Source organism: Anas platyrhynchos, chromosome 1, assembly GCF_047663525.1.
Source record: "Anas platyrhynchos isolate ZD024472 breed Pekin duck chromosome 1, IASCAAS_PekinDuck_T2T, whole genome shotgun sequence".
Taxonomy (NCBI): Eukaryota; Metazoa; Chordata; class Aves; order Anseriformes; family Anatidae; genus Anas; species Anas platyrhynchos.
This window is the reverse complement of record NC_092587.1, coordinates 67,999,875-68,015,642: the sequence shown is the minus strand read 5'-3', so window position 1 is coordinate 68,015,642 and position 15,768 is coordinate 67,999,875. Positions and strand designations below refer to the sequence as shown.

The window sequence follows — 15,768 nt, the reverse complement described above, 5'->3', positions numbered from 1 at the left end:
TTCTTTAACTAAAGAAAGAAGATAAAAATGATGTACCAAATAAAAATACAACTCACTGTTTTGCCTTGGAGGCTCTGAGGAGTAACAGGCTGTAAACTCAGACCTGCTGGCATTGACCTTCTCTCAGGCACAAAGACATGCTGTACAAAAACAAAATCGCACAGTATGACCCATAGTTATCTAGAGACTGAGCAACTATTCAATGTGAAAAAAAAAAAATAATTAAGCCATCTTCATGCTCATGACTTCATGCTCTCTCCTGACCTACCATCCATGACACTTCAGTAGGCTACCTCTATGTTTTAGAAATACCTGATTTCATTGTTCATATATAGTTAACAGCTATCTCATAGTTGTTGCCCTACTGACAAGCCCACGTAAACAACAGCAATCTTAGTTTTTCACTTATCATTGAAAGATGTTTAAAAACTTAAGATCTTTACATAGGTGAGGTGGTTTAAATCTTAAGTTTATTCTACTGATTTTAAACTGTCTCCTAATCACCTACCTCTTAAAATCAAGTTAGTGTTTTTAAGTTAATGGGAAAGGCTAGTTATGTAACTAAAAAAATACAAACAACTGACGGGCATGAAAAAATGAAGAAAAACAGGAGTCTTGTGTAAAAGACGCTAAATATGAAATGAAATACTAATAGGAAGCATTACAGATGGTAAAAAATATCAGAAAGCAAAACATGGCTGAAATGACAAATAAGCACATACTCTGTATCACTGATTATAGTGATATTTCTCAGATTTGCGAGAAGAATTGATTGCTAAATTTCTAGTGCAGTTGAGACTTAAAGGATGCCAAAACAAAAAGACTCCTCTGTTTATTATGGAACTAAATTTTTTTCAAAAAGAAGACTTAATAAATAACTGTACAATGTTTAAGCTGCTTTAAAATGAAGTTAAAGATTTTTTGCCTGCATCAGCAGATACTCCAAACTATAAGGATACCTGAGCTAAAGATTCAGGAAAAAGCTTCAGGAGCATTTTACACAGTCAACTCTAGGAAACCACATTCTAATTTTATATTAAACTTAAAGAACAATTCTTTTGTAATGAACTCCAGTCTCTTTAAAAACATGCATAACACAAGCATGACAGATAGAGCAGAGCCACAGACATTGGCACTCAGGTTTACAATTTTTAGTCTCTCTTCCACTGATGAGGACTAGCCAAGTTATGCTAGTCAGGGGGTAAGGTTTTATGCAAATGGTCTGATCTTCTTTAGTGATTTCCCTAAGAACTCCAAGGCATCAAAAGAAACTCTTACACTCAGTTTTCCATTGGAACCCAAGGCAGCCGAAGTTGTGGCTGAAGAATAGACTAGTAATATATGGAAAGAAATGTGGGACTTTCAGTCCTCTTGGAGTTCCAATTAGAGAAGCTAGAAGGAAAAAAAAGATGTCTGTACATACAAAAAATGTATTATATTCAGAACAAACTATTCTGAATAATTCACCTACTGTCTCCTTTTCTTCCTTTTAGAGAAGTGTAATATCACAGACAGTAATCTTAGGACATGCTTTGCCCAGCATGTTGAAAAATTATTATTATTATTATTACTAGTTTCTTATAACCATTAGATTTTTAAGTGCTTTTTAAAATCACACCTTTCTCCATGAAAACAGCAATACAATTTAATCTTCATTGCAATCAAATATGACAGTTCAACATGAGCTCTAGAGTAACTGTACACTTTCTAATAGAAATACTTGTAAATATGTTTGACTATTTAAATAAGTATTTTACCTTAGTATGATGCACCCTATGTCTTCGATCAATAGTGACATCTCCTCTTTGCACCGGTGAAGACACTTCTGACCTGTAGGTGCGCTGTGGGGAATATCCTTGGAAACCAGCTATTGAACCATGGGAAGGTGAGGTGGGAATTGAATGCATTGTCTGATCAGAAATATTAATCATAGTTTTTGGGCTACTTAAAGTACTGTGTCTAGTAAGAGTTGTTTGCTTATTGTAAAACTGGCGTTGCTGCCACTCATAGAGCTGCCACATTGTGTCGTCACGCATCGACCTTCGTTTTTCCTCGGCCGTTACTGCTCCCATGGTTCTGTCGTAAGTTGAAGGTGTTACACTACAGATGCTTTCTGGCCTTGCTTTGCTGTTTCGTGGCAGTGTTCTGTAGCCTTCTGGGTACCGTGGTAAAACTTGAGGTCGATGGCTTGGCATATTCCTTGGTAATGTCTGATAGGAGATTATGCTGAAACACAAATTTTCTTTTTATTAGTGGACAGTGTTAATATTATGGCAATATCAAGTCACTCAATACAGATGAGGTTTATCTACCTATTACCTTTTTTGAGTACTGAAAGTGTCATTTTAAAAACATGCAAAATATCAAGATGATTAAAGGATCACCTATCTTGATTGAATGCACTGTAGCAGCTGAAACTGGATCCCATCTCTGATGAAATACTTAACTAAATTCAAATGTCATCTTTTTACCAGTTTAATAGTCTAGTGATGACAATTATAGATCAAATCTGTTCTATATGCTAGATAGGTCCATTTTTTTTACGCTTATAATTTCTGTACTGTTCCAAATATAAACCCCTCTTAAATGTTCATTTTCAAAAGTGAGAAATTTTCCTGTTGCTTATCTAATAAAGCCTAAAGCAATTACTATGGATATTAAATACTCATTTTTAACAGAGTAAGAGAAAATAGCTGTAATTGTCAGAGGACAGAATTGAGGTCATAAACACAAATAAGGATTCATTCAATCCTTATCTAAAATTCTGATAAGTACAACTTAAAGCCATTTTCTGCTGATTGCATCTGTGACAGATACTTGCCTAAAGACAATGAAATGATCTCAGATTGGACACGATGCAGCCATCAGAGGGCAGCAGCTTCCAGCTACACCCTGGCAAGCCTACTTCAAACTGAAACCCTGGTACTACAAGGCAATAGGATCTGAAGTCAGTTCTGTGTGACTTCTGTGCCACAAGCACATTAAAGAAATGATGTAGGGCAAAAGGCAAAATAAAACAACATTATGTATGTTAGGTACTTATGAAATAACTTAAGGAAATTGATGATGGTAAAAAAACACTTTTCATTGAAAATAGCTAAACTGAGTATTTATAATCACCTGTATTATTTTGTTGATGAAAGCTGATACAAAAAGCTTTACATGCAAAGTCTGCTACAGTTTCTGAAGCTTTCCAAGAATTACTGAAGTATTATCTCCATTCTGTAGGTTGGGCAGCTTTCTAATATCACAGAAAATTTACAAAAAAGGGAAAACGGATTCTCAATCCTGCTCTTTTGTTGCAGAACCTACCTAAATGCCTCTACATTTCTTCACACAATGTATTATTAATGATAAGGGTTTTTCTCCATCTCCATACTAGAAAAAAGCAACCAGGACACTTCTAAGTTCAATTTCAAACTTTCAAAAATACAATTTTAGCTGTTCACAAACGGGTGTGGCAAAGTCTGATATTTTCCTGCAGATGGCTAGTAGCTAGATATGCTTCAGTCAGTGAAGCTCCTCTTCTATTTTATTAAGGGCACAGTAATCCTGCTGGATTCTTTAAATATCCGAGACAACCTGAAGAAAAGCTGCCCGAAGTTCTTAATACACAAAGACTGCAATTTAAAGTCTACATGCAATCAATTACGTGTATTCTGGAACATGTAGGAAGGTGACATATCCATCATTTATTACCAAATGAACAAAACTGTAAGAAGTCTGACCACCTCAATATTAAACCTTGGTTTACATTGTTTGGTTAAAAAAACTACAATTGATTCACCAATGTCCTCTAGATACTTGCAGAAACAACCTTCCAGTCAAATCCCAAACTGGAGAGTATTGCAGCTTGCCTGGCATGCAAAATGACTTTCACAGTCAATCAGGCAGTCATGCAGACCATGAGGTTGCAAAATATTTCTGCAAACACCATCATAAATAGCTCACTACTTATGATGAGGTTTACATGGGCAAGGTGAGGAGATGGAGGTTAAACCCTGGATTAGCAACAACAAAACAACACATGTGATACCATGCAACCTCTCCTCTGTATTTTTCACTTTTCAGGAAGACTACTCACTTTTCACCAAAGGTGTGTTTTGTTTTGTTTTGTTTTGGGTGGAGGAAAATTAACCCTATCCTAGCTGAAACCAGGATATTTACTCATGACTGGCTTGTTCAAAATTCATTCCATAAAATAATACTAAGTAGAATGATTTTGTCTTTAATAAAACAAACAGGGTTTGTCCTCCTTACAGCATCGGTTCTCTTTCAAAACTATGTCTAGATCCATGGAAATGGCAGATAACTTCAAGAATTAAAACATGTTACCATCATTCCCATTAATTTCTGAGGCAGTCAAATTACCAAGTAGACAGCCTATTCTGAAAAATCAGTAGTTTTACAGTGAACCCTCTTCATTCCAGACTGAGGATAGCTATCAGTTCTTATTTTGTACATAATTATTTAATTGAACCTCTCTTTGCTAACACTTTAGTACTATTAAAGTCCTAATTTTTGTTTTTTCGCAGATTCAGTTTGGTCCTTCATGATTGCTCTGAACGCAGAGTTATTAGAAAGCATTTTTGTTACAAGTCAGCAACTTCACCCCATAAAGTCAAGACTACTTTTCTCAAAAAACGAAGTAATGAGTTTAACAGGTCTTACCACAGCCTAATTATTCCCTCACCCCAAACTTTAATATAAACTGGAGCTTCTTCCTACTCTCAGTCACCAGCTACAGTTGTACTTAAATTTCTGTCTCCAGACAGAATCTGACAAAAACAAAACCAAAAAAACCCCGCACATTTTGAACACACCACTAAGCATTCCAGTAATTATTCAAGGCCACTTCCACACAAAAGTAAAGAAGACACCACGAGGTCAATTCTTCTTCAGCTGCTAGCTTTATGTAGAGTTACAGTTCAAAGTGGCTTGTGCTATCACTGCCAACCTTAAAGCAACAAGTGTTCTCTATAATCAAGAATAAAATATTGCTAATTAGTAGCATATTGTTAACAGTACTTCCTAGTACAATGAAATCAAATTTAGGGTTTTATGCTTGCTCACAACTGAAAAATGGCACAGCTATTCAAATCTCTATGGTTCAGATGCAAGTTTTAAAGTCCAATTTAAAAAAGTTTAATTGCATCATAGAACTTTCTCAGTTCTAATTATATAAGCATGCATATGAAATAAATGTTAGGTTGTGCAAGTCACTCTCTGTAGTGCAAATTTCAAACCTGATCAAGCTACTTATGTTGAGTACTTCATGAAACAACGCATTAACAATCCCTAATTATATTTAATGAAGGAGTAAATGCAGTGGGGAAAGTTTGAACCAATTTTGGCAAGTGTAGGTCAACCTAATGTAAAATTTTTGCTGTTTTGCAAAAACTGAAAAAAAAAAACAACCCCCATATTTTGACATTTGAGGAAAACAGATTTTCTGAACTTGGTTCTATTTGAAGCTCTAGTTCCCAGATCTTCAAAATATCTTCTGTGATACCATCTCCATTATTTCTAATCTAATGTAGCATTATTATTTTTTAATACTTTATTTCTAGAGCTTCCTGTTTGTAAGGCAGCCACAAAGCAGCGTCCCTATACTTCTGTCAGAGAGAAATTGCCATCAGCACAAAATTCAATATTGTCAGTCACTCACATGCAATTTTAAATGTTCAAGAATAAGCATTGGAGCTCAATATTAAAACTGGAAGGTATTTAATTTCACAAGGAACAAATTGCTAGGCATCAAGTTAGTTAGACTTCTATGACTTACTCCTACATAAAGCTTCTGTCTCTCTGATTAAAACCTGTTTAAAGTTTAAAAAATGCATGGAATATATTTAAGATTTTCAGATAAATATTATTATAATAATTTGTAAATAAAAACACTGTAGACAGGGCACTTTCAAGAACAGACTTTAAGAAGGATTTTTTTTTTTTTTTAATTTATTTTTTTCAATTTCTTTCTGCTAGGACAGAGATATTTCTAACAGCCCAAAGGGGTATCTGGCCATTTGTATTTATTATTAATAGTTTAATAGTTTATTATTAATAGTTTAATAGCTTAATAATTCAATGTTAATAAAAGACAAACAAGAAATCTGTTCTGAGTGGGCACTTTGGTCCTTCTTACAAAGCACAGCATATTATTTACTTACATAATAGGGACCGAAACATAACATAACTAGCCAGGATAGAAGTTTAAATATTATTTGGTAGAAAGACTACTTTAAAACAAACAAACAAACAAACAAACAAAAAAAACCACTTAGCACTTACCCTCTTGCTTCTTCCTCTTGCCCTTTTCCTCTTTGTATTTTAATCCACTGTTCCAACTGCAGCATTGAATTAGTTCTCTGCATAACTCGTTCAGACTCCATATGTGACTGAATTGCATTGTGCTGCCCTCCATCTCCAGCATCTGCCAGGACAACTCCAATGGCTTTATTCTCAGACCCATTTAAATGAACTGGTCTAAAGTGTCCAGCCTGAACTGTGCTTATGGGTAGAGTCCTGTATTCTGATCCCAAAGGATTTAGCTTTACACTGTTAATTTTCGTTAATGGTTTATCTTGCCCAACTTTCTGAAATCCATATTTTTCAGCTTCCAAAGCTTTCTTCTCTTCATTTTTGTTCGCTTCTTTGTTTTTCTGGTTATTCTGTGCCTCTGGCTTAATTAGCACCCGATGGTTTGAAACATTATTGGCCTCTCGAGGTGGTGTATTTTCAGTGGTTAACTTCTCAACTCTACAAAGGAGAATATATGACATGTTATAATATCAACAAAACATTCATTAAAAATAATATTAATAATTAAAAAGTGAATCCCTTTCCTGTATACCAGGGTTTTTCTGGTGGTCACTATCCATATATTTTAAACTAATATCTTGTCTTTGAGAAAAAAGTCCAGGACATGTTTTCCCAATCATCACTGGTAACTTCCTTCCCTCCATCCCCCAGATTCTTTTTCTTTGCTGTTTTAAAAACATTTGTAACATAGTTTTGTTTGTTTGTTTGTTTGTTTTACAGCCAGCTTTATATTAATCCCCTTTCACAAAACATGCACTAAAAAAGAGGAAATAAAGGAAGAGTCTGAAAAGTATACGTTCAATTCCCAGAGGGCTGGACATTTAAACAGTAAAAATATTCAGTAGTTATTCAAAGCTTCCAGATGTCAACAGCCTTAAATTCAGACTATTTTTACGTCCATCTTTAAAAATGGTAGCAGATTACACTGTTGACTAGCTTGTGATTCACAATACCACTGCATTTAACATATAACGATATCCTTTAAAGAAAACAAACAACTTTTCATGGTCACTCACATCAATTAGGTTTCTCTGGTATGCTATCACTTCAGCTGTCATATATTTTAAGGAAAATAACTGTGGCTTCCCTAATTTTAGGGGAGAAGACAGCTGCTGACTAAGGGAACTGCACCACAAAAACAATGGTATTTTTAAACAGCTACTGCTTTACAGTACTTACACAAGTAGTCAATGCACATAATTTTATTAACTAATGTTTCAAAAACGTCGAGAAACTGCATCTTTTTCAGCATAAAGACATGATCTTAACATCCAGCTCTGATAGCGACATTTTTTATTTCCACTTACCAGAAAAACAAAACAAAACAAAACACAAAACAAAACAAAAAAGTTGAAACATATTGATCAACATTTTTGGGTATGAGATGAAAGGTGAAGAAAAAAATGTTTTAAATGTATATCTCTTTATAAAATGAAACTAAGAACAAAGCTATTTTAAGACAGTGTCAAACTAATCTTTCAGACTGCATGTTTTGGCAACGTTATTCGTCTTTACAGTTTTGTCCAGTTCAAGTGCCTCATCCATTTGCAGAGAGGCCATCACATATATTTAATTGACCAACAGCAAACGAATGACTACTCCACTGAAAAGTGCTCTAGTTCCAGATAAATACAATCACAACAGTAAGCATTTTTGCTTACCCAATTCTTGAACATAAGGCGAAAATGTATAACAAGTCCATATAGCTTAAAAAATGTGTTGGGGAAGTGAACTGCAAACAAGCCAAGTACTTGAGACATAACTCTAGTATATGTATAAAGGAGCTAAGACTGTAAGGTCCTTATGTTACCTGCTGTTAATGAAGTTGGATACTTAATTTTAGATGCATCTCCCATTATCAGTGTACTCTTGCTATGAATTCTCAGTGATACAAAGGGAATCAAGAACTCATCTTGATAACTACACCATTTCAAACAAACAGCAAGACACCGATGTCTGCTGCATATGGTACATGAGTTAGTGTGTGAAATGCACATGTACTTTGTGTGCATTTCATACTGTGATACTTCACATGTGTATATGAGATGTGATTTTCTGGGCATTTCTGACACAGCTGTGATGATCCCAATGTCTCCTAGGTATTTCACTACAGTATGAAAGTCCTATAAAATTAGTTCTATTAATGTAAGCAGCTCAAAACAGTCTTTTTAAAAAAATATTATTTTCTTCCAGTGATTATTCCTGAGCTGCTGACACAGAAGTGTGTACACATCAAGTGTATTGCAAACAAAAATATTCACATCAATGACCTAAAACATATATCTCTGGCTACGTGTATCAGCATTATTTTTAAACACTATTTTTTTTTTCTTGAACAACATTATTAAATGAAAAGGCTAGACGCATCTGGTGCTTTTTCATAGCATAAAGGGGAGGCTAAAATTTCAGCCAACAATAGCTTTTAGAGGAAAAAAACCCTTGATGTAGAACCAGTTTTTACGTAGACGGATACCTAAACCATATTTTCTATAGTTTCCAAGTATCAGCAAAGAAATACTATGCTAATCTCCTGCTATGCTTTAAAAGTGATTTTTTTTTTCCCCCAAAAAAACTTTAGAGTGTTGTCAAGACCCAAACATTTCTGACAAGGTTCCTCCTTAAGGATATTTGAAGAACAGGATCACCTCCTTATTCCATCTCAAAACTGTACTACTTAGTGATTTAACGTTAGATAAAGGAACTTCCCAAGAAAAAAAGTGAATTAAAAATGCCATTTCCTGCAATTATCAAGCCAAAAGGGATAATAAAATTTAATCTTTTAGCCAGCACTCAATAGTTTGCAAATAAATTCTAAGTAATACTTTGGGAATAATCCCAAATACAGGTAATATTATATGTAGCGTGCCTTAATCTACCCCCTTACATAACACTTTATATCAATCTGCCTCAATGTGCTTTACTGTAGAGAAGCAGTAGACATTTTATGGATGGAGAAACTGTGGTGCAGACAGAGTATGGCATCCCTCAGGACACTCATCAGATAGGTGGCAAAGTCAAGGCTTAGCATAGTGTTCTATCCATGTTATCATACTTCTCACTGGAGATCTTAATTTAAAAAGAAATGAAAAAAGAAAACCACATAATTGTTTTTCCATGCTACCTATGTGCTTTACCACTTGTTACTATGGTTATATGCAGCAGAGCCAAGCATTTCTATTTGACATCCTTTCTGATGGTGCAGTGGCTGAACGACTGACATTCGAATCGATAAAAATAGACTTTTGGGCTCACCTTCAACTTTGTGCATCAGATCAGTCAAATCAGTGTGAGCAAGAGATCTCTTTCAATAGCAAATTTTCCAAGAGGGAAAGAATTATCAGAAACTAGCATGTAAATCTAAGAAATATAAATCCATATTTATTCATCTCCATTTTAGTATCCGCCTCTCAAAGACATTCAACAAGACTCATGGGATATTCCAGAAGGATAACAGAGGAAAAGAGAGAATGAGCATCAAATACGTGTGTTTTGGCTTATAAATTGCATTCAGTATAGATTTCTACTAGAAAATATGTATGGAACAGTAACACAGGAAAAGTACTAATTTTAGCTCTTACAAACAAATCTAAAAGAATAAAATGGATGGGAGGGCTATGTAATCAATTATCAGATGGACATGAGGACTGCAAATGTACCAAAGCCAGCTAGAGGCACTTAAAAAGAAAAAGCCATGTTTTTCTAACAGAGCACTGTCAGTGAACCCCCACTGTGGATGCTGTTATGCTAACAAGTGCTTTTTTGGCATCTTTGCTTATTCTGTTCAGGGAGAATAACTACTAGGAGAAAAAAAAACAACAGTTCTTAGTACATGCTGCATCATTCAGAAGAATGAATGAGGGCTCTAGAAGCTGACAGAGTACAGGAAAATCATGCTCAAACCTAAGAGTGTAAAGAAATCAGCATTTAGAGTAAAATGATGGTTGATGGACATCAGCATCCACAAGCACAAGCAAACAATCAGTAATCAGACAACTTGACTGGGGTCTGCAGTGTTACAACACTGAATGAATAAAATGTTCTGCTAATCCAGAGAGGTTGTTTGAGGCTGTATTTTGAGTGATAAGCTTAAGTAGTTCCTCACTGATTACAGTATTTGTTGCTAACGATTTTGATAAGTTCCTCAGTACATTATTAAAATTGAATTTACTGCCTAAGTTAAAAAAAAAAAAAGTGTAGTAAGGAAGAATTACAGTCAATAGGACTAATTTGTAACTGTCCTTTCCCACAGTTATATGTCATAAGGGAGTTTTTCTACTGCAAGTTTCAGTTTCAGATCAATTCTAAAAGAAATGGTTGTATTTTTGTCACCTCATTTCTATATTATGTTGCTCATTATATGTGGAAAGAAATAATTTTTTATGGCAAACCATGCAAAAGAAACCCACAAGTTATTTAAAATATTTGTTTTATCTTTCTTTCCCCCTCTAAGAAAATCACAGGCTCAGAAAAAAATCAAGACAGATTCTAGCTCTGAAGTTATTTCAACCTGAAACATGCCATTTGACAAACTCTTGTGTTTAAGTGGTCAGAGTACCATAAGCATGGAAGTCCCTTAACTTCTAGATTAAAAGAGCTATACCTATAACAATTCTGATTTATTACTGGGAAATTTATATTAACAAGCACAGAAGAGTTCCTCGATGTCAATTTGCATAAATATTTAAGAAAGTAAGCTCCTAACAACTCCAGCAATTGTATCATAAGTAACTTGGTCTGTTAGAAAACTGTATTCAATATAATGACAGAACCTCTATGAAAGATAGAATTGAGAAACAAAGGCACTAGCTGATTTTTTCTTCAACACAAATCATTTATTCTTAAAGCTACTTGCATGCCAAACTCTATTTTACTTAGAGATGAGGTAATATGATACTTAATACTTAACAGAATTGTACAGTATTTCTTCTGGATAAGATCATATCCTGCTACATGGTTAATTTTAAGAATTGGATTGATAGCCAAAAGGTGGATTCTTTAGAAACAGATGTCTGAGGGATTTTTTCCTTATTATAGCTAACAGACATGAAAGTTTTTAGAGACTTCAATAGTTTTGAAATGTGTTCTCTCTCAAGTAATTATTTCAAGACTACTAGCAAATTTTTCAAATAGGTCAAATTTCTTCTGTTCATTTTTTTCCTTCCTGAATTAAAACAACAGGATAGTGTTACAGAGATGCTTTTTGTGTTTCTGTCACTTGTTTTGTCTGTCAGTAAGCCCATTCATCTTGATAACCAGGCAGGAAACTTCAGATTTTGCTGCTGAGTGCTTTTCTACTAGTTCCATGTACTACAGTGATTCACCAGGGACTAAGATAAGCAGCTGAAGCAATGTAAGTCAGATAGCAGGAGCATGTAGCTGGATGAAAATCATTAGATAAGTTCAGCTACACTGGGAATCCCCCCCATTTGCCTATACGCTATCAAACAGGCAGACATCAGTGCTGGAATAGGCACTGCAGCTGAAAGAAGAAGATAGGTGCGTGACCAAATGTTTGTGGAGGCTGGAATACCCTTAATTGCAATGGACTGCACATTGGTTATTATAAAGCAATCATGGAACCGCAGCCTAGGAAGAATGACGATCACATAAAGCTGGACCAAAACACCAGCACAAGATTACTATGCATCTTGATAGGCTCTACGTCAGGAAACATGACTGGACAGCTACATTACAAACCAATAAAAAAGTGAATGTTTACATCAACAAAACTTGTGATTGCTTATGTTCAAACAAATACCACAAGTAATACTGTAGCATTTGTCCATATATTTGAATTCACTAAGCATGTTCTATACAACATACAGAACTATTACATAAGACTACAAAGACACTTATTAAAGAGGTTCTGTCAGAGATGTACCTTTTTCCAATTATTTTTTCTACTATACAGATGGGCTTTCACATGTTCAATCTTACATTGCTGCATACCTCAAATGAAGGTTCTTTCATGGGTTTAGAAAGATTCAAAATGACCCACTTTAGTATTACTACCCCTACAGAGTGTTTATATAATCAAGACTTTTTTTTTTTTTTTTTTTTTTTTTTTAAGTTCAGTGGGTCTGATTTGGGTTAACCATTTCTCTGTCTATAAGCTACCACAGCTATCTGCAAAACATTTGCAATGAAAGCCAATCCAGAGTTTTAAATTAAATGTATTATTCACTAAGTGAAATGGAGATATTTTGTTAAGGTAATCTCATTGCTTTAAATGCAATCTCTTTGAAGAGCTCTAAATTGAGAAGTTAAAAGGTGAAAATGCTATTATCGAAAAAGTATCAACGTTTGCATTCTTATCTCACTCTTGCTCATCCCTTCCCCACATCATCTATTGTTCCCAAACAAGAGGGGGGGTTACAGGAGTCGAAGAATAAAACATGTTTATATACAGTATGAAACCTTACATCAATTTTATAACAGTAATCAGACCTACCATTCCTCATTTCTAAAAGCTGAAATCTTTTATTTTCAACAATTTGGGGACAATAAACAAGATAGCTGACAGACTGAAGCATGTGTTATTTTTTTCTGAACTATAGAGAACAATGTGATTCCTATTAATCTACTTCACTATGCTATCCAATGTTAAGAACAAAATACTTCATACGATCTCCACCTATTCAAAGAATATTACAGTAGACAGCTAAGATTTCAACCTTTTGTTTAAGATTTGTTACTAAAAGATTGCACAGGCACCAATTTGGAACTGTTACTTGTTTACTTTTATCTGTCTGAAAGTCCCACAAATTGATGTAAAGAAAAGCTTCATTATATTTGACTGAGAATCTCTCAAAACATTAAAACATCTAAGATTAAAAGTATCTAATCATTCTGCATCCCATTTAATACTTCTGTCAGCACCATATCAGAACACAGGATACAGAAATGACGCAAATGAGTTAAATAAAGTTTAATGTGCTCACTCAAACAAAAAAAAGGTACCTTTTCTGTCTTTAGCATCTATGTCTATGGAATTTTATTTTATTTTTTAACTAAAGAGTTCTTAGCATTGCTGCCACTTATTTAACTCCAACATGGCAGGAACCAGCAGACTGCAGAAGTAGATCAACTGACAGCAGCTATCAGCAACAATTTCTATGCCATCAATAATGAGGAGCTTTTACATTTTGTATTGACGAGGTTTCCATTATAAATGCCATGGAGCTGACCCAAGGGACCACAATCAGGGAGAAAATGATTTTTACTTGATAGCCAGCAGCAGGTAATATTCCATTTCTGAGAACACAGGGCTTTCAGTGATGACTCACTTTTTATTGTCAACACATGGGTACATAAAAGAAAAGGCTCCAGATCAGGTAAGTGTAATTTTAATGTTTGCTTAACAATATAAAAGAATGTGCAGACTCACAGATGCACCTGTTTAATTTGGCCAGAACCTACAACTGTGAATTTGACACTTAACACAGGTTTTAGCCAAAGACTACCACCATTTGAGCTACTGTTGCTCTTCAGTCAGGAGGGCAGAGCACATCAAACACATCTGCGCATAGTACTTGCCATTGTACTCCTGATGCCCCTGGCTAAAGGAACTAGTCTTCCCCCCCTCCCCCCCCCCCCTCTGCATTCAAGGCATCCATATTTGGAACATAATTCCAAAACTGTATCCAATATTGTTAAATTAGCAGGGAGTCTTCAATACAAGGAGAAATTATCTCAGACAACTGATGATCTATTTTAAGGTACATCCTTTCATTTAAATAAGTCAAAGTAAACACGTGAAAGAAGTACATTGTTCTACTGTTTTATCAGTCCACATTACCTTTTCACAGGCTCTGTCTGCACAAGTGCTGCATCTGTCATGGCTTTCATCCACAACTCCATTTCCTTTCCTGTATCTGTGCAGAAATAATACGTCCTCATGTTTGGATGAGCTGCCTGATTGGAAATGACATGGTCATTGCAATTAAAATATAAGATTCTGTAAAAGAAAAGAGGCAAATAATGTTATTATATATTTGCTGTAATTTCTTCTGTAATAAAATTTCTGAAAATAATATCAGAAAAAATACCAGAAGAAATACTTGTTATATTTCTTTTTCACTCCATTCATATCTCCAAAACAGCATCATACAATTTTCAATCATAGCCGTCTCTATATTAACATACCTGATAAAAGATCCTTAATTTTTCATTCTATTAAAAACAGCCTCAATTAATCATTAATGTAAGTTAATATAGTTAATTAACATGAATAAGACTGGCATAGATTTTTGCCATCCTAATGATACAGTATGTTTTAATTTGGACTTACCACAGTAAATGATGTGCTGTTTAGCAGGTCAAATGAAGAACCAAAATGAGCTCATAAAACACAAAAGAGTGAAGAGAGAACATTTAGTGGAGTGAGTTATATCATGATTATAAAGATTAACTATGAAACATCAGTCATAATAAAAAGTTTAAGTGATAATAAAACCTTATTTTTATGTAAAGTTACCTTGTACCTAAATAACTACAAAACTTTCATTAGTGGCTAAGTCTAGCGATGGTCGTAGTTTACAATTCTAAAACATCACACAGCATTTAAGAACAATGAACTAGAAATAAAGGACTAGCTGTATGCGATACTTATCCATTTTCTTATTCTAGTAATAATGTCTGTATTTACATCAGACTAAATACTTGAATACTCTGCTACTGTATTATGCAAAAGTTAATCTCAGAAGCTGTTTGTCAATCCTATTTTGCATCATAACTCAGTAAAACGAGTTCTCATCACTAGGTTATTGTGTTATCAGAGAAAATTAAACACCCCAAAAATCATTCCCTTACCTTAAAGGCATATTTGCGGTTAATATGGTCCTCAGGAGAAAGCACAGATATCTGAAAACTAGGTAGAAGTATGCTACCTAGTATTCCTTCTTCTTTCTCATCTGTGAATATACATATTTTTTTATTAGAGAAACAAAATATTTTGATATATAATACTCATATTCAATCACTTAACTGAAACTCTGTATTTAACAGTACATGATCTGTAACAAGATTTTACCTTGGAGAAAAATACATTAAAGAATCACAAAGCCAGATCCATTTGTTACGTAGGTATCTGTATAGTCTCATAAGTGTGTAGGCCCACAATGGTAATTGTGCAGTCTGTCTCTGCCAGCTCATGCCACATAATACATATCACACAAACATATACACTCCCCAAAGCCTGCTCAGCACACCAAAATCTAGGCCATCAGAATATGGCCATCTTTATGCTCTTCCATCTTGGAGGAAAAAGTCAAAAAAACACCTCCTGAAATTGCCAATTCTGTAAAAGCTAAAGTATCTCAGCTACTTTGTAGCAAGCAACATGAGTAGCATTAACTAGAGTTTTTCTGTGAATCATTGTTTACCTACAGAAGACTTCAAAACTGAAAAACAGAAGGAAGTTAAGACTAATTCAGTAACAATACCTGC

General features: G+C 34.5%; 1 protein-coding gene across 24 annotated transcripts in view; it reads right to left on the bottom strand.

The window, feature by feature from the left end:
- Positions 1–15,768, bottom strand: part of PLEKHA5 (pleckstrin homology domain containing A5) — a 167,149-nt gene that overhangs the window by 36,786 nt on the left and 114,595 nt on the right. For all 24 annotated transcript variants that reach the window (XR_003497894.3, XR_003497906.3, XM_027459833.3 and 21 more), the window contains 5 exons: positions 15,133–15,233; positions 14,120–14,235; positions 6,292–6,759; positions 1,758–2,226; positions 57–140 (listed from right to left, as the gene is read on the bottom strand). Coding sequence is in view for 22 of the 24 variants with exons in the window: in XM_027459833.3 (XP_027315634.1) it covers positions 57–140; positions 1,758–2,226; positions 6,292–6,759; positions 14,120–14,235; positions 15,133–15,233 (1,238 nt within the window). In the remaining 2 variants the exon portion in view is untranslated. The remainder of the gene's footprint in view (positions 1–56; positions 141–1,757; positions 2,227–6,291; positions 6,760–14,119; positions 14,236–15,132; positions 15,234–15,768) is intronic.